Source organism: Phyllobates terribilis, unplaced genomic scaffold (genome assembly GCF_046119375.1).
Source record: "Phyllobates terribilis strain yellow unplaced genomic scaffold, ASM4611937v1 Scaffold_4__5_contigs__length_816908805, whole genome shotgun sequence".
NCBI classification, from domain to species: domain Eukaryota; kingdom Metazoa; phylum Chordata; class Amphibia; order Anura; family Dendrobatidae; genus Phyllobates; species Phyllobates terribilis.
The window spans coordinates 246,260,476-246,284,383 of record NW_027362764.1 but is presented as its reverse complement, the minus strand read 5'-3'; the positions used below and the strand labels follow the sequence as shown (position 1 = coordinate 246,284,383).

The window sequence follows — 23,908 nt, the reverse complement described above, 5'->3', positions numbered from 1 at the left end:
AGGTGGAACCTCTGAGCAACTATACAAGGGGGCGGTCCTTGTAAGGAAGCAGGTGGCTCCCAGGGAAGACGGGCAGGTAGTCACGGCAAGTGACAGGGACAGTCTCTGGGTAGACGGGCAGGTAGTCACGGCAAGTGACAGGGACAGTCTCTGGGTAGAAGGGCAGGTAGTCACGGCAAGTGACAGGGACAGTCTCTGGGTAGAAGGACAGCAGGCAGGTGGCTGGTGAGCGCTCCCAGGTGAGCGGGCGAGAGTCTCTGAACAGGCAGGTGGTCACGGCAAGTGACGGCAGAACCTCCAGGTAAACTAGCAGACAGGTAGCAGGTGGATGCTCCCAGGTGAGCGGGCAAGAGTCTCTGGACAGGCAGGTGGTCACGGCAAGTGACGGCAGAGCCTCCAGGTAGACTAGCAGACAGGTAGCAGGTGGACGCTCCCAGGTGAGCGGGCAAGAGTCTCTGGACAGGCAGGTGGTCACGGCAAGTGACGGCAGAGCCTCCAGGTAGGCTAGCAGGCAGGTAGCAGGTGAGCGCTCCCAGGTGAGCGGGCAAGAGTCTCTGGACAGGCAGGTGGTCACGGCAAGTGACGGCAGAGCCTCCAGGTAGGCTAGCAGGCAGGTAGCAGGTGAGCGCTCCCAGGTGAGCGGGCAGGCTGGTCCATAGACAGACTGACAGGTGTCGGAAGGCAGACCGTCGGACCGCAGGCTTGCAAGCAGGTAAGCGGATATCAGGCAGGTATCAAGTAGGAATCTGGCAGGTGACTGGCAGGTAACAGGCAGGAATCTGGCAGGTGACTGGCAGGTAACAAGCAGGAATCTGGTAGGTGACTGGCAGGTAAATGGTAACGGGACCTGAGGGCTGAAGCCGAGTGAAGGCTTTGCAACAACATTGCTCGGGCACCTCCATTTTGGAGGAGGTGCCTTATATATGGTGAAGTCCTCCGGCCATTGGCCGGGGACTCCTTAGGATGGCGCGCGCGGCCCCTTTAAGAGAGGGGGAGCGCGCGCGCCCTAAGCATCGTGGCCGGGAAGCAGCGCGCGCTGCCAGCAGAGCGGGAGGAAGACGCCGGGCACGGAGCGGAGAGGTGAGGGGAACAGCGTCCCTGCCTAGCAGGAGGCAGGGACGCCGACGCTACACTCTTGATTTAACCCCTTCCTACCCTACCTTTTTTCTTTGCGGTTTGTTTTATTGCCTCTATCTTTATACTATCGTTCTACGGTTATATCCCACTGTTCTGTTTTCATGATTCGCTGTAACATGATCTTCATAAAGTGCTGAAGTTGTATATCTAACTAAACTTTTGGTTATATTGATAAAACACAATAAAATAATCGAAAGAGAGAAAATGCAATAAATAATGTAAATAAATAAATAATTTAAAAAAGAATAAAATAAATCAAAAAGTTCCCTACCCAGAACCACTTGTTACAAGCTTCTGAATTTTACAGAGAACCCTTCTTATTATGAGACCCCAATACATTTAGGCCTATAAAAACATATTACTTTTTAATAAAGTAATAAGCACCACTTTGCTGCCAGCTTTGTGTAGTACCAAGAGTCAGAATGGTTTCAATTGACTTTTGTGCACCAGCCTTCTCTATCAATGTTCAAAGACAATTACCACTTTGCAATTGCATGTCCTTTTTATTGTCTTGTTACAATGCAAAGGCCCTGACAGATGTATTTATTTTACTCATTTATATAGCACCATTAATTCCACAGCACTTTACAGACATTTTCATCACTGTCCCCATTGGGGCTCATAATTTAGAATCTAGTTGGAATGTCAGAGGACACCAGAGGAAACTCATGGGGAGAACATACAAACTCCTTGCAGATCTTGTCCTTGGTGGGATTTGAACCCTGGACCCCAGCGCTGCAAAGCACCAGTGCTACCCACTGAGCCACCCTGCTGCTGAGATGAGTTAAGTTTTCACTTTGCACATTTTGAGCATTTTGTTGTTATGCACATCTGGAGCAGACAAATACTGCCAGGATGGAGGCCAGACAGTGTGAACAGTGATTGTGGGGGGTTTCCATCGGGATACAGTTTTTCGGGGAATCTGACGGAAACCCTGATGTAGTGCTTGGCGCAGAGCACTGTACAAGTGTGAACCTGTTTCATGACATAAAGGTAACCCTACTGCAATACCTTATCTCAGTGTGCTCTACCAGGCACCACACGACAAGCGGAGCACTGCTACATCGGTGATAGGTGCTCTTTGTATAGCCATAGACACAGCATTAATCGCATGACATGGAGCAGAGCCCGGCAGCACAGTCTGTACTATCACTGGATGCTTCACAGGCCACTGACACGAGAACAATAATAATGGAATATGAAAGATCTCATTACTGCTGCCATAAAGAAACACGACAGGGAGGGAAGGAGGGAGGGAGGTGTAAAAGGCCAGCACCCCCTCCTCCTCCTAATCCCCTCCTCGCTGTGTGTTCTCAGGCTTTCCTCTCCGTCCATTTCCATCAGGGATCAAGCTTACAATTCCACCCTGCCTTCCTTTCCCAGCTGCTATTTCTTTCTTCATCTTTCCCGTCCCCTCCCGCATCGTTTTTTTGTGTTGGCTTTCCCACATGATCAGCATCCTCGCCCCCTCTTGTACGAGCCACCTCTGTCATCTGATGAGGATGAGCCTGTAACCAGCACCGGAGTCCCAGGATCAATCTTCTATACGCTGCTTTTATATTGATTGTCCTGATGATCTAGAATCTGCTATGTGAGTTCACAACAAATGGAGGAAACCCTAAACTAAAGGCTGGAGCGGTGAATTTTTGGGGGGGACTCTACAGCTGTCATTGCTATCTGTGGAGAAGTAGCCATTGATGCCGGGCGAAGAAGGGCTGATCACTAGGTTGATGTCTTGAAGAAAGTGCTTGAGACATGAAGAGTTTGCAGTGTGCTGGTTTCTTCTTGCTGTCACTGCTGCTGGAGGTAAGCACAGGTCACTGCCAGGACTAATGTCACACTGCTGGGGGTTGTCCTCAATTATAGATGTCATCCACTCACCATATTGCTACATGATGTGATATTATAAATGATGGTTTCTATTCTACAGATCTCCCACCATCCACCCTCCTTTGTTAGACAAATTGCTGTTAGCTTCTATATATGGCTATAAAGATCTTCAGCTCAGGCGCCCTGTGACACCCTCCTGCGCTGTCTGTACCTGATGAGCCAGGGTGTCACTTCTAACAGATCTGTGAACTTGTATCATTTATTGTGTATGGAAGCATCGGCATCGCACATATCCAAAATAACAAAATCCCTCTTGGCATTAGTTAATGTCTCCCCTTTTCTCATAGTCCACATTTACATTTTTAGTAATGAGTCCTGCTCCAGCAGATAATGGCAAAGTAATAACTGCTGCAGAACATCTTTTTATATATTCTAAAAGAAATAGCACTTCTAAATACTTTTAGGACCACTGTGATTGCTGTCTTTCAAGAGGATCCGCAGCAGCTGAGATCTTCATTAGTAATGTTGCTGGGTGTCTGGACTTAGGGGCAAGACCATCTAAATGTCTTCTTGCTTCTCTTGCCAGCTGAAGACCTTCCTTTGTTTCATTCATTATTTACAGCAGGAAAATATAAAAGCCTGTACTCAGCATAGTATGAAATGTAAGGCCTTACTGCTAATGTACTCTTCCTGCATGTGTGCGTCCATTGTTCCCCCAGAGCGTTGGGATTTCTTGTTTTTTCCTTAAGCCCCTTTCTTTCCCACGCGTTTTACATGCGTTATATTTGTTTACAAGCTAGTTGTGATTATTATTGTTATGTGACATGTATGGATACATTGTATTCACTGTGTGAATGGACCAGTGTAACTTTAACCACTTTGTACCTCTTCCCCTGGAGAGCATAACAGATTTGTTGAGGCTCCGGGCTATTAATAAATTCTGTTGTTCTCGTGATCAATACTCTGCTGTTGTACATGTAAATGAGGTCAAAAAGTGAAATTCAAACAGAGCAGCTGTGTATTCGGCACGGCTAGAGAAGGCACAACCTTGTAGACGTGCGACAGGCTCGGACAAGTAAAGAATGCACTTGTCATTTGACTTTGTGACATTTCGGAATGTAGACGACAGATTTCTAGACACTGGATCACGATTATAATTACAATTATCGATAAATATTCCGCTTCTCCTTGTACGTTTCACAATCCCTGTGTTTTATTTCTTAAAGTCACATTTGTGTTTTTCTGTCCCACGCCCCAACAGAAATTGACTCCTCCCTTTTGTAAAAAATGAGCCACAAACAAAGAAACCATGACCCACCTGTATAAAGACTGGCATGTCATACACCATTCTAAAATAAAAGCCCGTTTGGAGTGAATTTTCCCAAATTCATTAAAAAAACTTAACTTATAATAATTAGTTGTATTTTGGACTGTCATAAAATAAGAGAAATAGATATACACCTGGTATGAATGTGCATAGATTTGCATCATTTTCTGCTTTTGGTGTCAATAAATTTGTCTAAAAGTTGCAGACCACACCCACTTTCAGTACGTTATGAGTTATACATTGTTGTCCAAAAATGGCATTCACCATCATTTGCCACTTTTTTTCATCTCAGTTTTTATCAAATACTGACTTAAACTGTGGTTCTTTGTAATAAAATAATTATAATGACTGGCAGATCTCTCCCTATGTACATGCATGGGAGAGACATGACAACCCACTGGAGCAAGGTGAGAAGAAGACAGCCGGACGCTGCGCCAGATGTGTAGGGCCCTTTTGGTGGCTCCAGACCAGCTTTTCAAACTATGCTTACTCTGAAACTCCACAGCATTTCAGGAGTAGAGCTGGCCATACGTTAGATGGGAGTTGGCCTAACGATGCTTTGGCTGATCGTTCAGCTGACAGCCATCTCATCCAACTATCCCACACACAGGAGAACGCACTCGGCTGTGTTTTCTCTTTGAGAAAACTGCCACCTGACACGTTGACCAGAGGCTTATCTCCGGGAGAACCTTGTGGTTGGGTGAGAAATTGGACATGCGCTATCATCACCTCTCCTGATCATCAGTTGGCACCCTAATACACACTGGACCATCAGGTGAACCTGTCAATACCATCGGGTTTGGCCGACATTAGCGAGATGTGTATGGGGGCCTTTAGACTTATCTGGCAGCAATTATGCCACCAGACTATGAGTCTTGCTGCCCATGGTTTGGACAGCATGACTCTAGTGACAGGTTCCCTTTAAAGTGTGTTGTTGATTGAATAATCGCTTAAAGAACAATCTTAATGCCAACACTGCCGTACATATGTTAGTCTATATTGCTCATGTACGAACTATCTTTTTTTAAACATAAAAAATCTTTCATCCTGCTTTGTGCTGAAAAAAAGCTAACTTGTTAAACTTTAAAGGGTGACTGGCTGTGATCGGTCCTATGAATGTTTATCCTTCGATTATCTGCCTGTCTAAATGGACCTTTAGCATTTTCCTTCCTCCATCAAACTTTACAGTTGCCACAATTCATTCAGACAGGTAATGTTCTCCGGACTCGTTTTTACTGGTGTCATCCATATAGCGTGGATGTAAATGCTCGACCATGGACACCCATGCCATGACGCTCGTGGCTCACTGTTTTTGGGTTCTTGTTAATACCAGGAGAGGTTGGAACTCTGCAGTCACTGACTCATCAGAACATTGGTGACTTTTATGTACTATACACTCAGTGCCCCTATCTACAACTTAATGTAGTCTCCACTTATATGCTGAGATGTTGTGGTTCCTTCCACATTTCAGTAATATATTTCACAGTTATTTGTAGATTATATATGAGGGAAGAAATCTCATGAAGTGACTTGTTACAATGGTGGCATACACAGTACCATGTTCAAATTCTGTGAGCTCGTTAGAATAACCCATTGTTTCACAAATGTTTATTAAGGTAGACTGCATAGCGAGGTGCCGGATTTTATACTCCTGTGGAAATGGCACTGAATGAAAGATCTGAATTCAATGATTAAGAGATGCATACTTCTATCCATATAATGTAGACCCTTAGCATTCTCGTACTGTTTTAACTGGCGCAGGAATGGTAGACATGGGATCAAAAGCTGCACAGTAACACATCATTCATCCATATACATACAGAAAAGATCAGAAAGGAAATTATAATTGTCATATTAATGGTCATGGCAAAAAAACAAACTAACAAGTAAACCAAGCAATCTCTATCAAAAACCAGATCATCCGTATAAATTTGGGAGACATCACCTTCTAGCACTCCACTGAGGTAAGCAACTTCTGGTCTATGGTGTGGCTGTCCAGAGCTAAACTCTAGTTCTCACTACTAAATTCCTCCTCCAATCCCCATACAGGGGAACACAAGTCTTTAGGTTATGTATCTCCCTGCTGTCTGCACAGTAACATATATAAGTGCATAGACGGGTCCCTGTATGTGAAAGTACGCACAATCTCATGTGCCACTACCGAGCCACCAATGTCAGTGTGACAATAGTCGGGATTAGTCCGTCTACTTGTCTGCTTTCATAAGAGTAGTACTGCATGAAGCTTGGGCCCACCGAAGGCTCCCAATGGTCTAGTTGACTCTTAATGCACTGTACAAAGGGCCTAATTACCTTTACCTACAATACAATGAAAACATCAGTCAGTACAGAAAAATCATTTTACTTGTAAAACGTAAGCACTTGGTATCTTGGTACACCACTTGATATCTACTTGGAGTCTACACTTAACAGTTTTTGACAGTTTTAGTTTTCTATTCACACATTATTTGCTGCTGATGCTTTATGCAGCTTGAACTTCAGTTTTCAATAAATTCAATTTCAAGAACATTTCCTAGAACATTCTCTTTAAAAAATGAAGAAAATATAACTAGACATTAATCCCTCAAAACAGTCCTCCAAATTACTGTTTGTGAAGGGGTTGGAGTACCTAAAAAATGCACACTTTTAATCAATGCTTCTCAAGCACTGCCCCAGTTAATTGACCAAGAATGATCAAGGCTTGCATTCTGACACTTTGGGACCTTGCAAACAGCTTTATACAGTAGGGATTCCATGAGGCCTCTACTGTGCCTCCTTATATCACTGATTTTATAGGATTTTTCTCATACATATTTTTCTGTTGGAAACCAAACAAAGGAAACAGAAAAATTGTGGTATGCTCCATCAAACTTTGTATGCACGGAGGTATTCTCCCATGAAGGTTTACTTCTTGGAGAGACACTGAACATGCAGATCCCAATGAAGTCTGTACGGCAGTGTTCATAAGCTGTGGGGCCATGTACTACTCTGTGCACAACTATACAGTAAACATGATCCCTCTCCGCCAAACATGCTTTTCAACAGATGGTCAATGGGTAAATTAGACCTCCAAGGGCTCCATTTAGATAGGCATTAAATAGATACACTAGTTCAAAGAGGATTATCTTAGGAGAGTTTAGAGCCAGAACCATACAACGCTGTTCTGAGTGCCTTATAATTCTTCCCTCCATGTTCTATTTCATTGGACTTTTGACAAGTTTACAAACCCTTTAACTCCATTTTATGTGATGTCCAGGAAACTATCATTCCATGTTCTCCACATAATAATTTGTAGGGCTCCAAATTTATTATCTGCTTGACTTGATACTTTTCTGACTTAAATTTTTAGAACTGTTGTCTGTGTTATAGACAGCCCCTTTAAAATGTAACCGTAACCGAAAGCTGAAAATTCAGGGAGTGTTTCCTACCTAGAATCTTGAACGGCCCAAGGCATGCCACTGGGGGCTATGCACTTTCTATTTAAATATTTTTAGGCATAAGAACACATTAGAGAACTAAATCTGAATAATAATGTATGACCTAAAAAAAAGAAACAAGCTAAGATGCAAATTTGTAAAATCAAGCCAAATATACATTTAGAGTTTTCTCTCAGAAGCGATTAAATTTAATGAAAATCTAGACAGAGGGATGACGGCTATGTCTTGTGAAGGTCATTGGCAGAATATCCAAAAATATCCAAAATAGGAAGGATACAAATCTTTAGGATTTTCCTCCTACCAAGACACTGTTCATAGAGGAGCTACAGGTTATGTATTATAGATATTTTACTGTTATAGTTTAATGTTGAATGGGACATTTATATTAATTTAAAAAAATTATCTAAATTGAAAATGTTGATATTTTGCTTTTAATTCAGATTAGATTTTATCTAGCAGTGCAGTAGTAGTGTTTATTTACATGTATAAGTATTGTAAGGCCACTAGAATTTGCTCTTCTTAAATGGAGCTCGAAGCATCCAGATATGATTAGCTCTTATCTTCTTTTAGTTTATCCTCATTTTACCCGTTACCATTCTACATTTTGATCAAGTGTTTTCTGAGGTCCACCAAGCTCAAATTCCAATTTATCTCTAGTATCCATTATGTGTAACATTCGTTCGCTCTTTGGTAGAAATCAATGAAAGGTTGTCAAAAGCCCAATAATATTATCTTCTCCAATATTGAATTATAGTGCTTGAAGTAATGGAGTTCTTGCAGGGCAGCAGAAGACCATAAGTGCAGTGGTGCTAATGCACAGAACAGTGGGTCTATTCATTCTGGAGATTTTATCAGCAGAGTCAACCAAGGCTGATGCTTTTGGCTTCGATGTGCCATGAGATCTCCTGCTATATACATATAATTACATTGATAATGCATGCCGATATCACCTTGATAGTCATTTGGGCTTTAAAGATCACCTATCACCAATCTGTGGATTTTTATTTAATAAGAGAGTGGGCAGCCACACACTGGTGATTTTATTTAATATGTTACTGTCAAAATCACAATCAAAGTGCTCCTAATGACACCCGATAGGGCCCAACCTTCTCCCAAACTCTGGCACAACCATCTAGGTTGTAAGATCCCGGCATGCAGAGCACTTCACAACCATTGTCGCAGTGAAAGAGCGAGGTCTTGCGAGACCTAACGATATCTCACTCTTTGCAGTAATGGTAACCGCTCTATTGATGTTATCATTCGGTAACACCTTAGTAAAATACGCGGCAGCACTTGGCTAGCTCAAAAGGCAAGATTTAACAACTTAGGCCATGGCCCCACTATCAGTATTCGGTCAGTATTTTTCTCAGGAGTGGGAGCCGAAACCAGGAGTGGATGATAAATGCAGAATTGGTGACTTGTGTCCATTATACCTTTTCTCTGGTTGTTTCTCACCTGGTTTTAGCTCCCACTCCTGAGATAAAATACTGACCGAATACTGACCAAATACTGATAGTGGGGCTGTGGCCTTAGACAGAATTTATACACCTATTTAGCGGTACTCTCAATAATTTTTTTGAAGTAAGATAATATTATTTTTAAATGAAGTGACTTACAGATTGCCTTTTTAGCTATGAATTAGGTCAAACTGTTTAACAGTATAGTGACCAATCTGTATTAATAAAAATTCCCTAATACAATATTTTATTTGCAGGAGTGTATAATGGAAATGGTTATTATAGTAATGGATATATTTCAGGCTGTTGACATCATGGTCAAAGTAGATTTTGGACAGATAGTATAATTTTAAAGGACACTTCCAATCCTACATGACTATCCTCAAATATTGGCTTGTTTTCTTTGTATCACGTAGTTTACTGGATGCAGCAGTTGTGACAGAATCACAGTTTTTTATGCTGCAGATTTAGCAGAGCGCAGAATGTTGACCCCTCCCCCACCACTGATTGGCTTTCTATCTATACTGTATATTGAGAGCTGCTAATCAGTGGTGGGGAATGGTTGGACCATTGAGCAGAAGGAAGCTAATCAGGAAGTGATAATCTCCTGCTGAGTAAACACTGAATTTATTGAAACAGAGACTCACAACCCAGTAAGTGACATATCCCTGGAATCAGGGTCTCTTTGCCTACATCATGCTGCTCTCAGAACCCATAGCAAAAACCTGCTGACAGATTCCCTTTAATAAAAGAGTGAACAGCCCAAAACTGGTTATTTTATTACATATTAGTTAGTGTCAAAGCTACCCATAAGTGCAAAGAATGTCCCCAAAAGTGCTTGACTTTCTACCAAAGTTGTGCTCGAACTACCGTGTTGTGGGATCTCGGCATGCAGAGTGGATCCCACAACCTTGAACTGTTGTCAATCTGTCTCTAGCAGCAGAGATGCTGAAACAGATTAGAGGAAGTTGGGGTCCTTTGCATTCAGTTCAGTACAAACAAGCAGTTGGACAATGGCAAATGCACAGCATGCTGGGAAGTGAGAGAAAACGAGTTCCCGCACCCATGATGCTAAAGTTATCATTAGCTAAATAGAAGATAAATATCCAGTACATCATGTACCAGGATAGCTAAGCGTAGGATGACACCTACACACTAACATAGTAACATAGTTTTTAAGGTTAAAGGAAGACTAAGTCCATCTAGTTCAACCCATAGCCTAACATGTTGATCCAGAGGAAGGCAAAAAAACCCATGTGGCAACACTAAGCTCCACATTGGGGAAAAAAATTCCTTTCTGACTCCATACGACAATCAGACTAATTCCCTGGATCAACGCCCTATCAACGAATCTAGTATATATAACCTGTAATATTATACTTTTCAAGAAAGGCATCCATGCCCATCTTAAATTTTAGTAGTGAATCACTCATTACAACATCACGCGGCAGAGAGTCCCATAGTCTCACTGCTCTTACAGTAAAGAATCCGCGTCTGTGATTATGATTAAACCTTCTTTCCTCCAGACATAGAAGATGCCCCCTTGTCCCTGACGCGCCCCCTGGGCCGTGGGGTACTCGGTGCCGGGCCGGTCGTTGCTAGGGGAGATGTCACAGTGGCGGTGACCCGGTCCGTGACCCAGGGCGGTCAGTAAAAAGGGGATTTTATAGTTGTTATGTACAATGTTCGTGACGCCACCTGTGGTATGCGGCTAAAGGGAGCCACCGCTGCGGAGCAGGTCCTCTGGAGCTGATGTTAGTGCAGCAAAGCTGGTGTGGCTCTCCACAGGTAGAGCTTAGCTCCAGGGCAGTGTGGATGTTATAGGTGATGCTGGGCATTGTAGTGCAGGGGTTGATGGTGCAGATAATAATCACGGAGACAATGGAGTGCAGTCCTCAGGGTCTTTACTCACGGTTGTTGCAGTCCAAGTTACAGGTACCAGCGTAACTTCCCTCGTCGTGCTGCGCTTACTCAGGGAGGGGTTCAGTCCACCCTCAGATATCTCCGGAGTACTTAGCGGGACCCCCTTCTGTGTGTTCTCTCTCTGGGCGTCTCCCTTCACCTCATACCAAGTGTCCCAATCCGGTACCCGCGGGCCTTGTCGGGCGACGTCTGTTCCGTCCCCTGGGTCCTCTATAGCTACCTTCTCGGTGAGACTGATATGGACTGTTGGCTGCAGGACTTGAAATACTGCAGCCTCTGGTTTCTAGTTGAGACATTCAGTCTTCCGCTAGTTGAGGGACCGTTCCCCTTTGTGTGGCTTGACCTCTCCGCCTCCTTGTGGATTCGGGCATATGGGTGGCCTCCAGCACTGCCGTACCCCTGGAGTCCCTTCTTCGCTCCTGGAGCACTTCTTGCTCCTCTCTCCTTCTCCTTCAGTCCTGGGCCTCTCCTCAGGCCCTCTGCCTGAGCAGAGCTCCTGCAGAGCCCTGCTCCACTCCTCTCACTTTGGACTGCTCCTCCTCACTCCTTACTGCTCTAAACAAGATGGCTTCTCTATTTATATTCTCCTTTCATGTGCTCCCCTAAGCTACTTCCTCCACTCAGACCCACTACATAGCTCCTCCCATCAGCTAGGGACCAGGGACTGTGCTCTCCCTCAGGAGAATTCTCGCCCTGCCCCCACTGCGGGTATGTGTTGGATGCAGGTGTTAGGGTCCCGAGATGTACTCCTTCCTTACCTGAGAGTGAGATACCACACCTCTGGGTGAGATGCAGTACCTCTGTGGCGACCGAACACTCAGAGGCGCCACATCCCCGTCTCAGGCCTAAGAGTAAAATGATCAGTAGAAAGGTCTTTGTACTGTCCCCTCATATACTTGTACATAGTAATAAGATCACCCCTAAGCCTTCCTTTTTCCACTGGACCTCATCGAGCATTACAATGGGGTTTCACTCAGAATCCAGAAAAAAAATGGATTCCAACGTGATCCCTGGCATAGTGCTGACAGAGCCATTAGCATAAGTGTAGGCAAAGGAGTCAATGTATGGCCTCTGTCGTGACAGTATTCATCTTTCTCCGATATGCAGAAAATTCTGCCACTTTTCCTGCATGTTGGAAAAGACAAATGCTAAAATGATGCCGAAAATTTTCAGCATCATTTAAGTGAATATGTCGTAGCTCCCATTGAACAGAAATTCCCATGTAGTCCTCGATGGAGACCACTGCGCCCAATCAGCACTGGTGTCACTATTCTCTATTTTGGACATATAAGTCATCAAGAGTAAGTGAGCGGCCAGTTGCAGCTCTCACTTCCTATTGATTACTTTTTTGTCTGAAGGTGGAGACAGTGACGCCAGCGCTGATTGGGAGCAGGGCTCACGTGACATAACAACCGCACGAGAGCCCCAGAAACGAGAGTGATGACACAGCTGGGACGGAGCCAGTACGGGAGGTGAGTACTCGTATAGGTGTTTTTATTCTATTCATATTGAGAAAGGGTTGTCCTAGTAGTGGACCACCCCTTTATCAATCTGGTGCATTGATCCAATCAAAATTGCCTAGCTGCACTTCTCATTGCTAGGTCTCCTTGACTATACTGACCCTTTGAAAATGTTACACAGTCAATAAGTCACCACAAAAGCCTGTTAGATATTTAGGAAAATAGTGGCACAAAGTGCACACAATTCATTGCCCCCAACCATTCAATCTGATTATCAGGGGCCAATTAGCTGGCTCAGGATTAACAACAAGCTTCACTTTATCTCGTACATTTTTTTAACATGGCTTCTTGTTTTAAAACTTTTATATGTAAATGACTGGGATGCTGTATTACTACACAACTATGAAGGCGGAGATTCACTTTGAAATCAGCAGAATGGTACAAGTTTCCCTGCTGATATCTGTTTGATAAAATACATGTATATATTTATGTAAAGGCTACAACTTGTATTTTTTTACTTGGATTGTAAGGAGTTTCCTTACAGTTACAAATGAACATCTTTCTCTGGCTGATCCCTGGCTGCGCATTGTCTCTTGGCAGACATCCACCTGGGCATCAATAAGAAGCTTTGCACTTCTCAGCATGGCAGTGTTTTCAAATCAAATCTATTTTTTTCTTGCTCAATCCAAATATGCAAGTCAGTGCATCTTAAGAGATGATATCCATTACTATTTCCTAGCAGTTTTATTAATGCTGTTATATACGGCCCCTTGTATAAATATTAACTGTATAACTTCCGCATTAGTAAACTGCTGGTTTTTCAATTGTTCGAGATCTTGGACTATTCGTTTTCTGGAATAGAGAGATTAAAAACAAACCCTAAAAAATGATAAATGATATCATATGGAATTTCAGTTGCACTGACATGCCTATTGCAGTTCGTTGTGATCTGAAATTACCATGATTCTAATCCATGTGCAGATCTGCTGGCCAGTCAGCATCATAGATTCAATTTTCACCATCATAGATTCAATTTTCACCTCCTGTTTTTTGCCAAGGAATTTTTGAAAAAGCCACAGTAGATTTGCGTAAGATAATTAAGGGGGTATTCTCAAGTTGTCTCTTGAACAGAACATGACTCTGTAGTCTCCTTAGTTTCCTTACTTTGTGGTTTCTAGAAGGGCGACTCTTCCTTGATTGATAGTTCTGGTAAATAGTAGAACTGTGGAATTAGTAGAACTATAAAGCTCAGCACAAGTTCTGCTGTAATACATTCAGCTATCAGTGGTTGGTTCTGGAGTGCACACAGCTATCACTGCATTTACACATCAGTGATGGGCAGTCCTGCTTTTTTTGGTGATCTGTCTCACTTGGCTCCGCTCACCAAAAAGAGCCGGCTCTTTGGGATCATGGATCCCTATTAAATACGTGTTCACCACAGGTGAACGCATATTTAAGATGACATTAACGTGGTCAAAACTCCATCTGCCTGTGGCCAAAACCCCGCCTACTTGCAGCTATCCAATTAAATTGATGAGTGGGCTGAGTTTAATTCAGGTGGGTGAGGTTACATCTGCAGAGCACCCTACTTTTGCTCCAAGTGAGAGCCATTAAGAGAATTTAGTGGTTCTCACTGGGGTGCTGGCTCCTATTGTTCACAGCAGGGAGCTGGATTTTTGTCTTAGTTCATTCATGAACCACCATCACTATTACACATAAGGCTGCGTGCTCACGAAGCATTTTCCAAGCGTTTATGCTGCGGAATTTACGCAGCATAAACGCTTGGGAAACGCTTGGTAATCCGTCCCCCATGGTCCCCAATGACAAGTCGCAATGTCAATGCCCATGCTGCGGATTTTTCTGCAGCATTTATGCTGCGCTCAAAAATCCGCAGCATGTCCATTAATTTTGCGAACACGCAGCGTAATCGCCGCCATTGACTTGCATTGGACCGCGTGACATCCGCATCACTGCATCTGCACAAGCGGATATCACACGGTTCAATGTGCGGATGGTACCCAGGTCTGGAGGAGAGGAGACTCTCCTCCAGACTTGTGTACCATAGAAACTGTAAAAAAAGAATTTAAAATAAAAAATAAAGCTTATACTCACCTTCTGATGTCCTCCCTGTATTTTCTCCGCTGCGTCTGTTCTGCTCTATGGGTCGCGGTGTTGTGAAGGACCTGCCATGACGTTATTGAGTCATGTGACCTGTCACATGACTCAATGACGTCACCGCAGGTCCTTCACACCACGGCGAGCAGTGCAAGAGACCGGACGCGGCGGAGAAAACACCGGGAGGACATCGGAAGGTGAGTATAAGCTTTATTTTTTCTTTTTTACCATTCTTATTCTTTTTTTTTAACTAACTTGGTCACACTACTATAAATCCATGCCAGCTGCATGGATTTATATAGTGTGAACAAATTGTCAAGCACTTTTCCAAGTGATGCTAAAATCGCTTGGAAAAGCGCTTGATAACCCGCATGCAGAAATGCATGCAAAAACGCTTGACAAACGCTTCTACCTGGCAGGAAAAATGCATGTAAAAACCGCATGCGTTTTTCCTGCCAGGGAGAAGCGGAAAAAATATGCAGCATTTCTGCATTGTTGGTGACGCGCCCCCTGGGCCATGTTCAAGGGATACCCGGAGCCGGATCTGGATAGGGGTAGTAGTCCTTGTGGCGGTGACCCGGTCCGTGCCCAGGGTGTCAGACTAAGTGGCGGTGTATTAGCAGTAGATGTTGGACGACTACGCCACCCGTTGAATGCAGCTATGGAGCTACCACTGCAGGGCAGACCGCTGAGGCCGGTGGAAGGATTGTGCAGCGTGGATGGGATAACCCCCAACGGGAGGGGTATGGCCTCAGGGCAGCCGACGTGGATGATGGGGGTAGCAGGAACCACTCAGAGACGATGCGGTGTAGTTCAGGGTCTTTACTGGTGATAAAGATAGACCCTCCCGGAGTACTGGCTAGCGGTCGGGGCCTGGTCAGTCCTTGAGCAGATGGGATCCCCCTTGGCCAGGCGGAGTTGTAGGCCTCCCCAACTAACTGTACTCTTCTGGCTACCTTGCTAGAGGCGGGTAAAAGTAGCCCACGTCCCTGAGTGTACCGTGTGGTGCTCACCCGTATGGCCGGTGACTCGGGGCCTTCTAGTGGCTTCCGCTCCATGACGGCGGTGCTGGTCCCACGCGTGTGACCGTGCCTTCGGGTTTCTTGGCCAGAGGACCTGAAATCCCCTGCCGGTCGGTTTCTGCTGCTGGGTCAAGGTTAATCCCCACAGCCTCGGACTCCGGGTCCGGTGGTAACTCTTCAATCAGGGCGAGCTCTTCAGCTGCCAGCCCCTGATTCCTTTTAGCACTGCTCCCACTGAGCTCCTGATCTTTCTTTCCTATAGCTGGTCCTCTTCTTAACTAACTAACCCTGCCTCAGCCCCAGTTTTATATAGGGGAAGTTCTTCCCCTCCCAGGACTGGGCAGGAGGTGTGGCATGCATAGGATTCCTGACCAAGAGACCTCCCACCTGCTCTCAGACATAATATTGCTATTATTGTGGAAACCAGACCCCTGGGGTGCCACATTCCCCCCTAGTGAAATTTAGTACTCCGGGACTAAACATACTTTTGTAAAACATAACAAATAAAAACAGAAACAGTACAATAAAGAAAAACACATTAGGATGGTCACGGCATGTCCGCAACCGGGTGCAGTCTTTGAAGAAAACAAAGGTGTCCATTTCACCAAAACAGGGAGACGTAACCAGGTAGGGGTCTGTCCTTAACAGTCTTTCAGTCCGTCCTGGGTTACGCTCCAACTATATGCACAAAGGATTCCCGGTAAATCCACCAAAGACTCCTATAAATAACTAGAAACACAAAATTATACACAAGCAACAATAAACAGGTAAACATTAATAAAATAACTTGAAAATTTAGATCCTCCACCGTATGGGCAGCTGGCCTTTAGTGACCCTAGTGGACCTACGGAGCTGGTTGACTGGTCCTGAGCTACAGGGTATAGGAGCTGTCAAGGGTAAACTGGGCAGCCGTCTACGGACTCTTTGGGTCACTAGGGGTATGGCAGGCTCACTATAAGCAGAGGGTTGATTTTCCTGGTCTGCTTGTGTGGGGTCTTCTGCCTCCTGGACCGGCTGTTCTTCCAGCTCTACCTGTGTCTCCGTAGGCACTTGGGATGCTGGTTGGAGGAACGTGAGGACGGGTACCACAACAGCACCATTGACTTGAGTCCAAGACCGAGGGAAGTCTCCAAGCACAGTACTAATCATATCTTCCCTTTCCTCTACGGGTTGAGGGTCTTCTTGTTCCTCTTCAGGGTTCCGTAGCTGTTCGGGACACTTCTTCAGGTGATCCCGGGATACAATGGCTGTGGTTTCCCCTCCGTCTTTACTGATTGTACAGACCTTTGGGTTGTCGTGGCTTGAGGGCAGTACGGTGTACGGGTCCTTCTCCCATTGGTCGTCCAACTTGTGGAGCCGTCTTTTCCTCTTCAAGACCTGCTCTCCGGGCACCAGGGGAACAGCGGGAGCATACTGGTTGTAAGTTTTCTCTTGTCTTTCCCTAGCTTGACAGAGACTTCGCTCCACGCTCTCCTGTACTTTCCGGTACTGCTGCTGCCTCTCTGTGTCCCAGTCTGCTTCTGGTGAAGTGTCCTCGGGTGTCAGGACTCCCATCTCCAGATCAACAGGAAGCTTACCAGGTCTTGCCCTCATTAGGTAAGCCGGGGTACAGTTGGTGGAGCCTACAGGGATGTGGTTGTATAGGTCCACCAGGTCGGGCAGCTTCTCAGGCCACAGACTACGTTCTTCCAGGGGCAATGTTTTCAGAAGATCTATCACCACCTGGTTCATTTTCTCACAAAGTCCATTAGTTTGCGGGTGATAGGGTGTTGTTCTAATCTTCCGGCAGCCATACAGAGTGCAGAACTCCTGGAAGACCTCCGCTTCAAAGGCAGGCCCCTGGTCCGTCAGCACCTGCTCCGGGTATCCATGCGGACGGCAGAAGTGCTGCTGGAAGGCTCTAGCTGCTGTGTGAGCCGTTAAGTCCTTGACGGGGACGACAACCAAGAACCGGGAGTAGTGATCCACGATGGTTAACGCGTAGACGTAGCCACTTCTGCTTGGGGTCAGTTTTACATGATCCAAGGCTACCAGTTCCAACGGCTGTCTGGTGATGATGGACCGCAGGGGAGTCTTCTGGCTGGCACGGTCCCTCCTTCTTAGGTTGCATGGGCCACAGTCTCTGCACCACCTCTCGATGGTTCCTCTCATGCCTACCCAATGGAACCGCCCGCGCAGCAGGAACTCCAGCTTCTTCCATCCGAAGTGCCCAGCTCCGTCGTGGTATGCCTCCATCACCATAGCTGCGTCTCTTCTTGGCACCACTACTTGCCAGATTAGTTCATGCGTCCGGGAGTTAACCATTCTGCGGCACAACTTCCCCTTGTAAAGGAACAGTCGACTCTTCTCAGCCCACAGTTGTTTGGCTTCCTCCGGAGCGTCCGGGTCAAGGCGTGCATCAGGCCGAGTCAGCATCTCCTTTACCAGACGGACGGCAGGGTCACTGTCTTGCGTCTCCACCCAGTTGTAGTGAGGTAAGGGGTTCAACGTAGCGGTTTGCTTACTTCTTACACGGTGGGAATACTGGATAGTCCCATGACGGTGGAACGCGGGGAGCTCAACTTCTTCCAGTTCCTCTGAATCTTCCCCTACGTCCGGTAGGTTTGGCATCCTGGACAGGGCGTCTGCGTTGGTATTGGAGCGTCCTGCCTGGTATTTGATTGTAAACTCATAGTTGGACAAGCGGGCCATCCATCTCTGCTCTAGGGCACCGAGTCTTGCAGTGTCCAGGTGTGTCAACGGGTTGTTATCCGTGTACACGGTGAACCGGGAAGAAGCGAGGTAGTGCTTAAAGCGTTCGGTGACTGCCCACACCACTGCCAGGAACTCTAGCTTAAATGAGCTGTAATTCTCAGGGTTTCTTTCGGTGGGTCGCAGTTTTCGGCTGGCGTAAGCAATTACCCGTTCTTTCCCCTGCTGGATCTGGGATAGTACGGCTCCTAGCCCGATGTTACTGGCGTCGGTGTAGAGGATAAAGGGCTGGCTATAATCAGGGTACGCCAGGATTTCATCCCCCGTGAGGGCCATCTTCAGCTGGCGGAAGGACTCTTCTTCCAGCTTCTCCCATCTGAAGGGCGGCTTCTGGTTCTTGGCCTTCCTGGACTGGCCTATCAGGGGGTCCTGCATAGGAGCTGCCTTTTTGGTGAAACCGGGTATGAACCTTCGGTAGTAGCCTACCAACCCGAGGAACTGCCTCACTTCCTTTACGCTGGAGGGGCTTGGCCATTCCTTAATTGCGGTGATCTTATCAGGGTCGGGAGCCACTCCGTCAGCACTCACCACGTGTCCCAGGTACTGCACCTTTGGTTTCAGGAGGTGACACTTGGAGGGTTTCACCTTTAGGCCGTAGTTTGCTAGGGCTTCGAACACTTCCGCCAGGTGCTTCAGGTGGTCCTCGTAGGTATTGGAGTAGACGATGACATCGTCCAGATATAACAGGACCGTCTCAAAGTTCCGGTGTCCCAGACAGCACTCCATCAATCGCTGGAAGGTTCCGGGTGCGTTGCAGAGTCCAAACGGCATGCAGGTAAACTCGCTAAGTCCCATCGGGGTGGTGAATGCGGTCTTCTCCCGATCCGCCTCTGCTACAGGAACCTGCCAGTACCCGCTAGTGAGATCCAAGGTGGAGAAGAAGTTAGCAGATTTTAAAGCAGCCAAAGACTCCTCTATTCTTGGTAAGGGGTACGCATCTTTGTGTGTGATACGGTTTATTTTCCGGTAATCTACACACATTCTCATGGTGTTGTCTTTCTTTTTGACCAAGACTAGTGGAGCTGCCCAGGGGCTACAGCTTTCCCTGATTACCCCAGCCTCCTTCATGTCTCTAAGCATCCCCTTGGCGTGTTGGTAGTCTGCAGGGGGTACGGGTCGATACCTCTCTTTTATGGGAGGATGGTCTCCCGTGGGGATGTGATGTTCTACCCCCTTGACTCGCCCGAAGTCTAACGGGTGTTTACTAAACACTCTCTCGTACTCTTGAACCACCCGGTAGACTCCCTGTTTCTGGTGGGAGGGAGTGGAGTCAGTACCCAAATGTAGTTGCTGACACCAATCCTCCATTATTTTCTCAGAGCCGTTACCTTCCTCCGGATGAGATGGAGGCAAGGGTTCCACAGACTGTATAGAATTTTGGTTGATAGTATATAATTTGGCTAGCGTAGCATACCGGGGCAGGTATACTTCCCTTTTCCCAATATTTATTATGCGAACGGGTACCCTCCCATGGCGTACATCAACTACCCCCCGGGCTGTCAAAATGGTGGGCCTACTGTCTGAGTAGACTGGCTCTACCATGGCCTGGTAATCTCTACCTCTCAGACCAATAGCTGCCCGGCACCAAATCATCATTTCACTTTTCGGGGGTATGGCAATAGGGAAAGGGTCACACATTCTTACGCTACCAATCTCACCGCCGGAGAGTTCCACTTGTTGCCGTCGCATCAGTGCCCGGATCTCTTTCTGGAGCACTCGCTGCTGGCCGGAGCTGGCGTTCTTGGCAACCTGCTGTAAAATGAAAATCACCTCTGCAAGACAATTTTCAATCACATTAGTTCCTAGAGTTATCTTTGGGTGACTCTCGCGCTTGTCAATGTCCACAATGATCAGTCCCTGTGCTGCCAGTTCGACTCTACCGATTTTAATGGTCATCTCTTTAAATCCGATCTGCGGCACGGGTTGACCATTGCTGGCAATGATACTCAAGTCGTCATCAGGGTAGCGGGTTATATCCGAGTCATTCCAGTACTGCTTGAAGAGCACGTACGGGATGGTGGTGACCTGTGACCCGGTGTCCAGTAGGGCACTCATAGGAATGCCATCCAGTACCACAGGCAAGACTGGACGTCCTCCCACATATTTATCGCGCCAGTTCGATGGGCCTGGTGATCTTTTTCCTGGGGGTTGGCCCTCTACCCCAGGTTGTGCCAGTTTAAAGGACAGTACCTTGCCATATGTCCGGGTTGATTGCAGCGGCGGCAGATGGGTTGTCCGTCCTCGTTGTATCGGTCGCTGGGTCTTCCTCTGGCCGGTGGGGTCCTCCTTGGTCGACGCCACGGGATGTCCTCCGGTCCGGATGCCAGCTGGATCTTCCCTGGAGTGGAAACCTGTAAAGACTGCACAGTTCGGGTTAGCGCAGCAACGCTTTTAGCTAGCTCTTGGACCTGATGGTGCAGGTCTGGAGCCGGGTCATTATTCAAAGCCTGCGCATCAGCCCCCACAGGCCCTGCCGACAAGGGCGCCGCCTCCTAGTGGTAAGTGATAGCTGGGTGCCTGTGGGTCACAACGCCACCCGGTGCCGGTTCTCGGAGCACCCGGATGGCTCTGTCCTTGAACTGTGCAAAGTCCAGATGAGGATCCTGTAAGGCCATTGCCCGCAACTGGGTTCGGTGGGCATTGCAATATAGTCCCTCTATAAATTGTTCGGTCAACAGCCTGTCCTCGTTTCCCACGCTGTCGGGGTCGGTCTGCTTAATGGCTCTCAGGGCCTCTTGTAGGTTTAGTGCATAGTCCCTTATACTCTCATGTGCTCGCTGCTTGCACCCATAGAATTTAAGCTTAATCTCGGCTGAGGTGCGGGTATCAAAGGTGTCCCTCAGCCGGGTTAGTATCCCTGCGACAGTCCTCCTCCCAGGTGGCCAGGACTTTACCTCCCTTTGGGCTGCCCCGATTAGTTGGGCCACCAGGATTCTCACTTTTTGCTCTTCTGTGAGGGGATACACCTGGAAGAGGCTATCCAGCTTTTCTCTAAAGTCATTCAGGGTATGTGACTCCCCTGAGTATTGGGGTAGCCAGGCTGCTCCCGGGATATAGGGCATGGTAAAAGGCATGACTGCAGCAGCGGTGGCGCTGGCGGGGGTTGAGGCAGTGAAGCTCTCCTCCGTATCCGACATTTTCCTCCCCCCTAGTGGACCGTGGCCTACCTTGCGATGATCCTCTTCCGTAGGCCGCGGCTCCGCAGTGGATCGTCAGGGTTGAGGACCTTCCGTCGCGCTCCTGTGACGTCAGCGTCTGCTGGGCTCCTTCCAGGACCTTACGCAACGTCCGGACGTGAGGCGGGGCTTCAGTTCTTGCGCGCTTTTGGAGTCCACGCCCCTCTTCTTCCCGCGCGGCGTCTTCAAGATGGCGTCCAACGGCGGGAAAACTCCACGGAAGGCGGGAAGAAGGCTGAAAATGGCGCCGGATGGCGGGAATCTTCACCGATGGCGGGAAGAAGGCTGAAGATGGCGCCGGATGGCGGGAATCTTCACCACAAGTAAGTTTAAAAGTCTCTTTTTTCAGGCACGCAGTACCCGGTGGTTGCGGGCACGAGATCCTGCCGACTACGCCAAAAGCTGACGCGCCCCCTGGGCCATGTTCAAGGGATACCCGGAGCCGGATCTGGATAGGGGTAGTAGTCCTTGTGGCGGTGACCCGGTCCGTGCCCAGGGTGTCAGACTAAGTGGCGGTGTATTAGCAGTAGATGTTGGACGACTACGCCACCCGTTGAATGCAGCTATGGAGCTGCCGCTGCAGGGCAGACCGCTGAGGCCGGTGGAAGGATTGTGCAGCGTGGATGGGATAACCCCCAACGGGAGGGGTATGGCCTCAGGGCAGCCGACGTGGATGATGGGGGTAGCAGGAACCACTCAGAGACGATGCGGTGTAGTTCAGGGTCTTTACTGGTGATAAAGATAGACCCTCCCGGAGTACTGGCTAGCGGTCGGGGCCTGGTCAGTCCTTGAGCAGATGGGATCCCCCTTGGCCAGGCGGAGTTGTAGGCCTCCCCAACTAACTGTACTCTTCTGGCTACCTTGCTAGAGGCGGGTAAAAGTAGCCCACGTCCCTGAGTGTACCGTGTGGTGCTCACCCGTATGGCCGGTGACTCGGGGCCTTCTAGTGGCTTCCGCTCCATGACGGCGGTGCTGGTCCCACGCGTGTGACCGTGCCTTCGGGTTTCTTGGCCAGAGGACCTGAAATCCCCTGCCGGTCGGTTTCTGCTGCTGGGTCAAGGTTAATCCCCACAGCCTCGGACTCCGGGTCCGGTGGTAACTCTTCAATCAGGGCGAGCTCTTCAGCTGCCAGCCCCTGATTCCTTTTAGCACTGCTCCCACTGAGCTCCTGATCTTTCTTTCCTATAGCTGCTCCTCTTCTTAACTAACTAACCCTGCCTCAGCCCCAGTTTTATATAGGGGAAGTTCTTCCCCTCCCAGGACTGGGCAGGAGGTGTGGCATGAATAGGATTCCTGACCAAGAGACCTCCCACCTGCTCTCAGACATAATATTGCTATTATTGTGGAAACCAGACCCCTGGGGTGCCACATTGGCACATAGCCTTTAGATAACAGGTCATTTGAACAAGCACATGGCTCTGGACTGCAAGTGCAGAAAGCCATGATTAGGAGACCTGCTCTGAAAGTTGCTGGCTGGTGATTTATAGCAGCATCTCTCTTCAAAAGATCAGAGGGAGAGAAGGGAGAGAGCTGAGCAGCTAACTACTGTATAGAAATCAATGGGTTTGAGAAAACTGACTGGAATGTTAAGAGTTAACTCCTCTTCTGGAATGTAACTACTGTGCACACCAGGCTCTGGGCAAGCACTTGTGGTTGAGCTCAGTGAAAATCAGTTGTATACTATAAACGATAAAAGCTCTCATTGCAGGAGAATGACTGCAGATGCAAAAGGCAAGTCAATTGCAAAGTTGCTTATTTTTAACCTGTCTAACTAACTAAATGTAGGAACTTGAGAATATTCCTTTAAGTGTCTTGTAAATATGGCATTCATTGTAAAGTTCTGTGTTTTTTAAATGGTTTCCTTGACTGGACAAATGCTCAATATGACTGATAAGAGTATAAGGAATATCATAGTTCCTTGGAAACCAGAGTGTAGAGATGAGAGCTATCAGAAACTCCATTTATATATGTGCCATAATGTTACCCACAGCATCCTCTCGTGAAAGTAAGTGATCACTGGATTTATAGTAGTCGTACTCATTGTCATGTTTAATGGTAAAGAGGATAGCCAATGTGGGCAAATGTAATAAAAGGGGGTTTCAGATTCTGTCGAAAGAGTCCTCTCATTAATGAAGACTAATAAATATAAACTAACATTCATTCCCCCAATATCACCTGCTATCATGATGCCCCAATTATCTGAGCACCATATGGAGAAATAAATGATTTTTTTATAAAAAAAAATAGTTTGTTACTTATTCTTCAAGAATAGAAAA

General features: G+C 46.9%; 1 protein-coding gene across 1 annotated transcript in view; it reads left to right on the top strand.

The window, feature by feature from the left end:
* Window positions 1–2,402: 2,402 nt before the first annotated feature.
* The window catches only part of VOPP1 (VOPP1 WW domain binding protein), a 247,345-nt gene continuing 225,839 nt past the window's right edge, over window positions 2,403–23,908 (top strand). Inside the window, exon 1 of the mRNA XM_073678196.1 lies at window positions 2,403–2,943. Within this exon, the coding sequence (XP_073534297.1) occupies window positions 2,893–2,943 (51 nt within the window). The 5' untranslated portion in view covers window positions 2,403–2,892. The remainder of the gene's footprint in view (window positions 2,944–23,908) is intronic.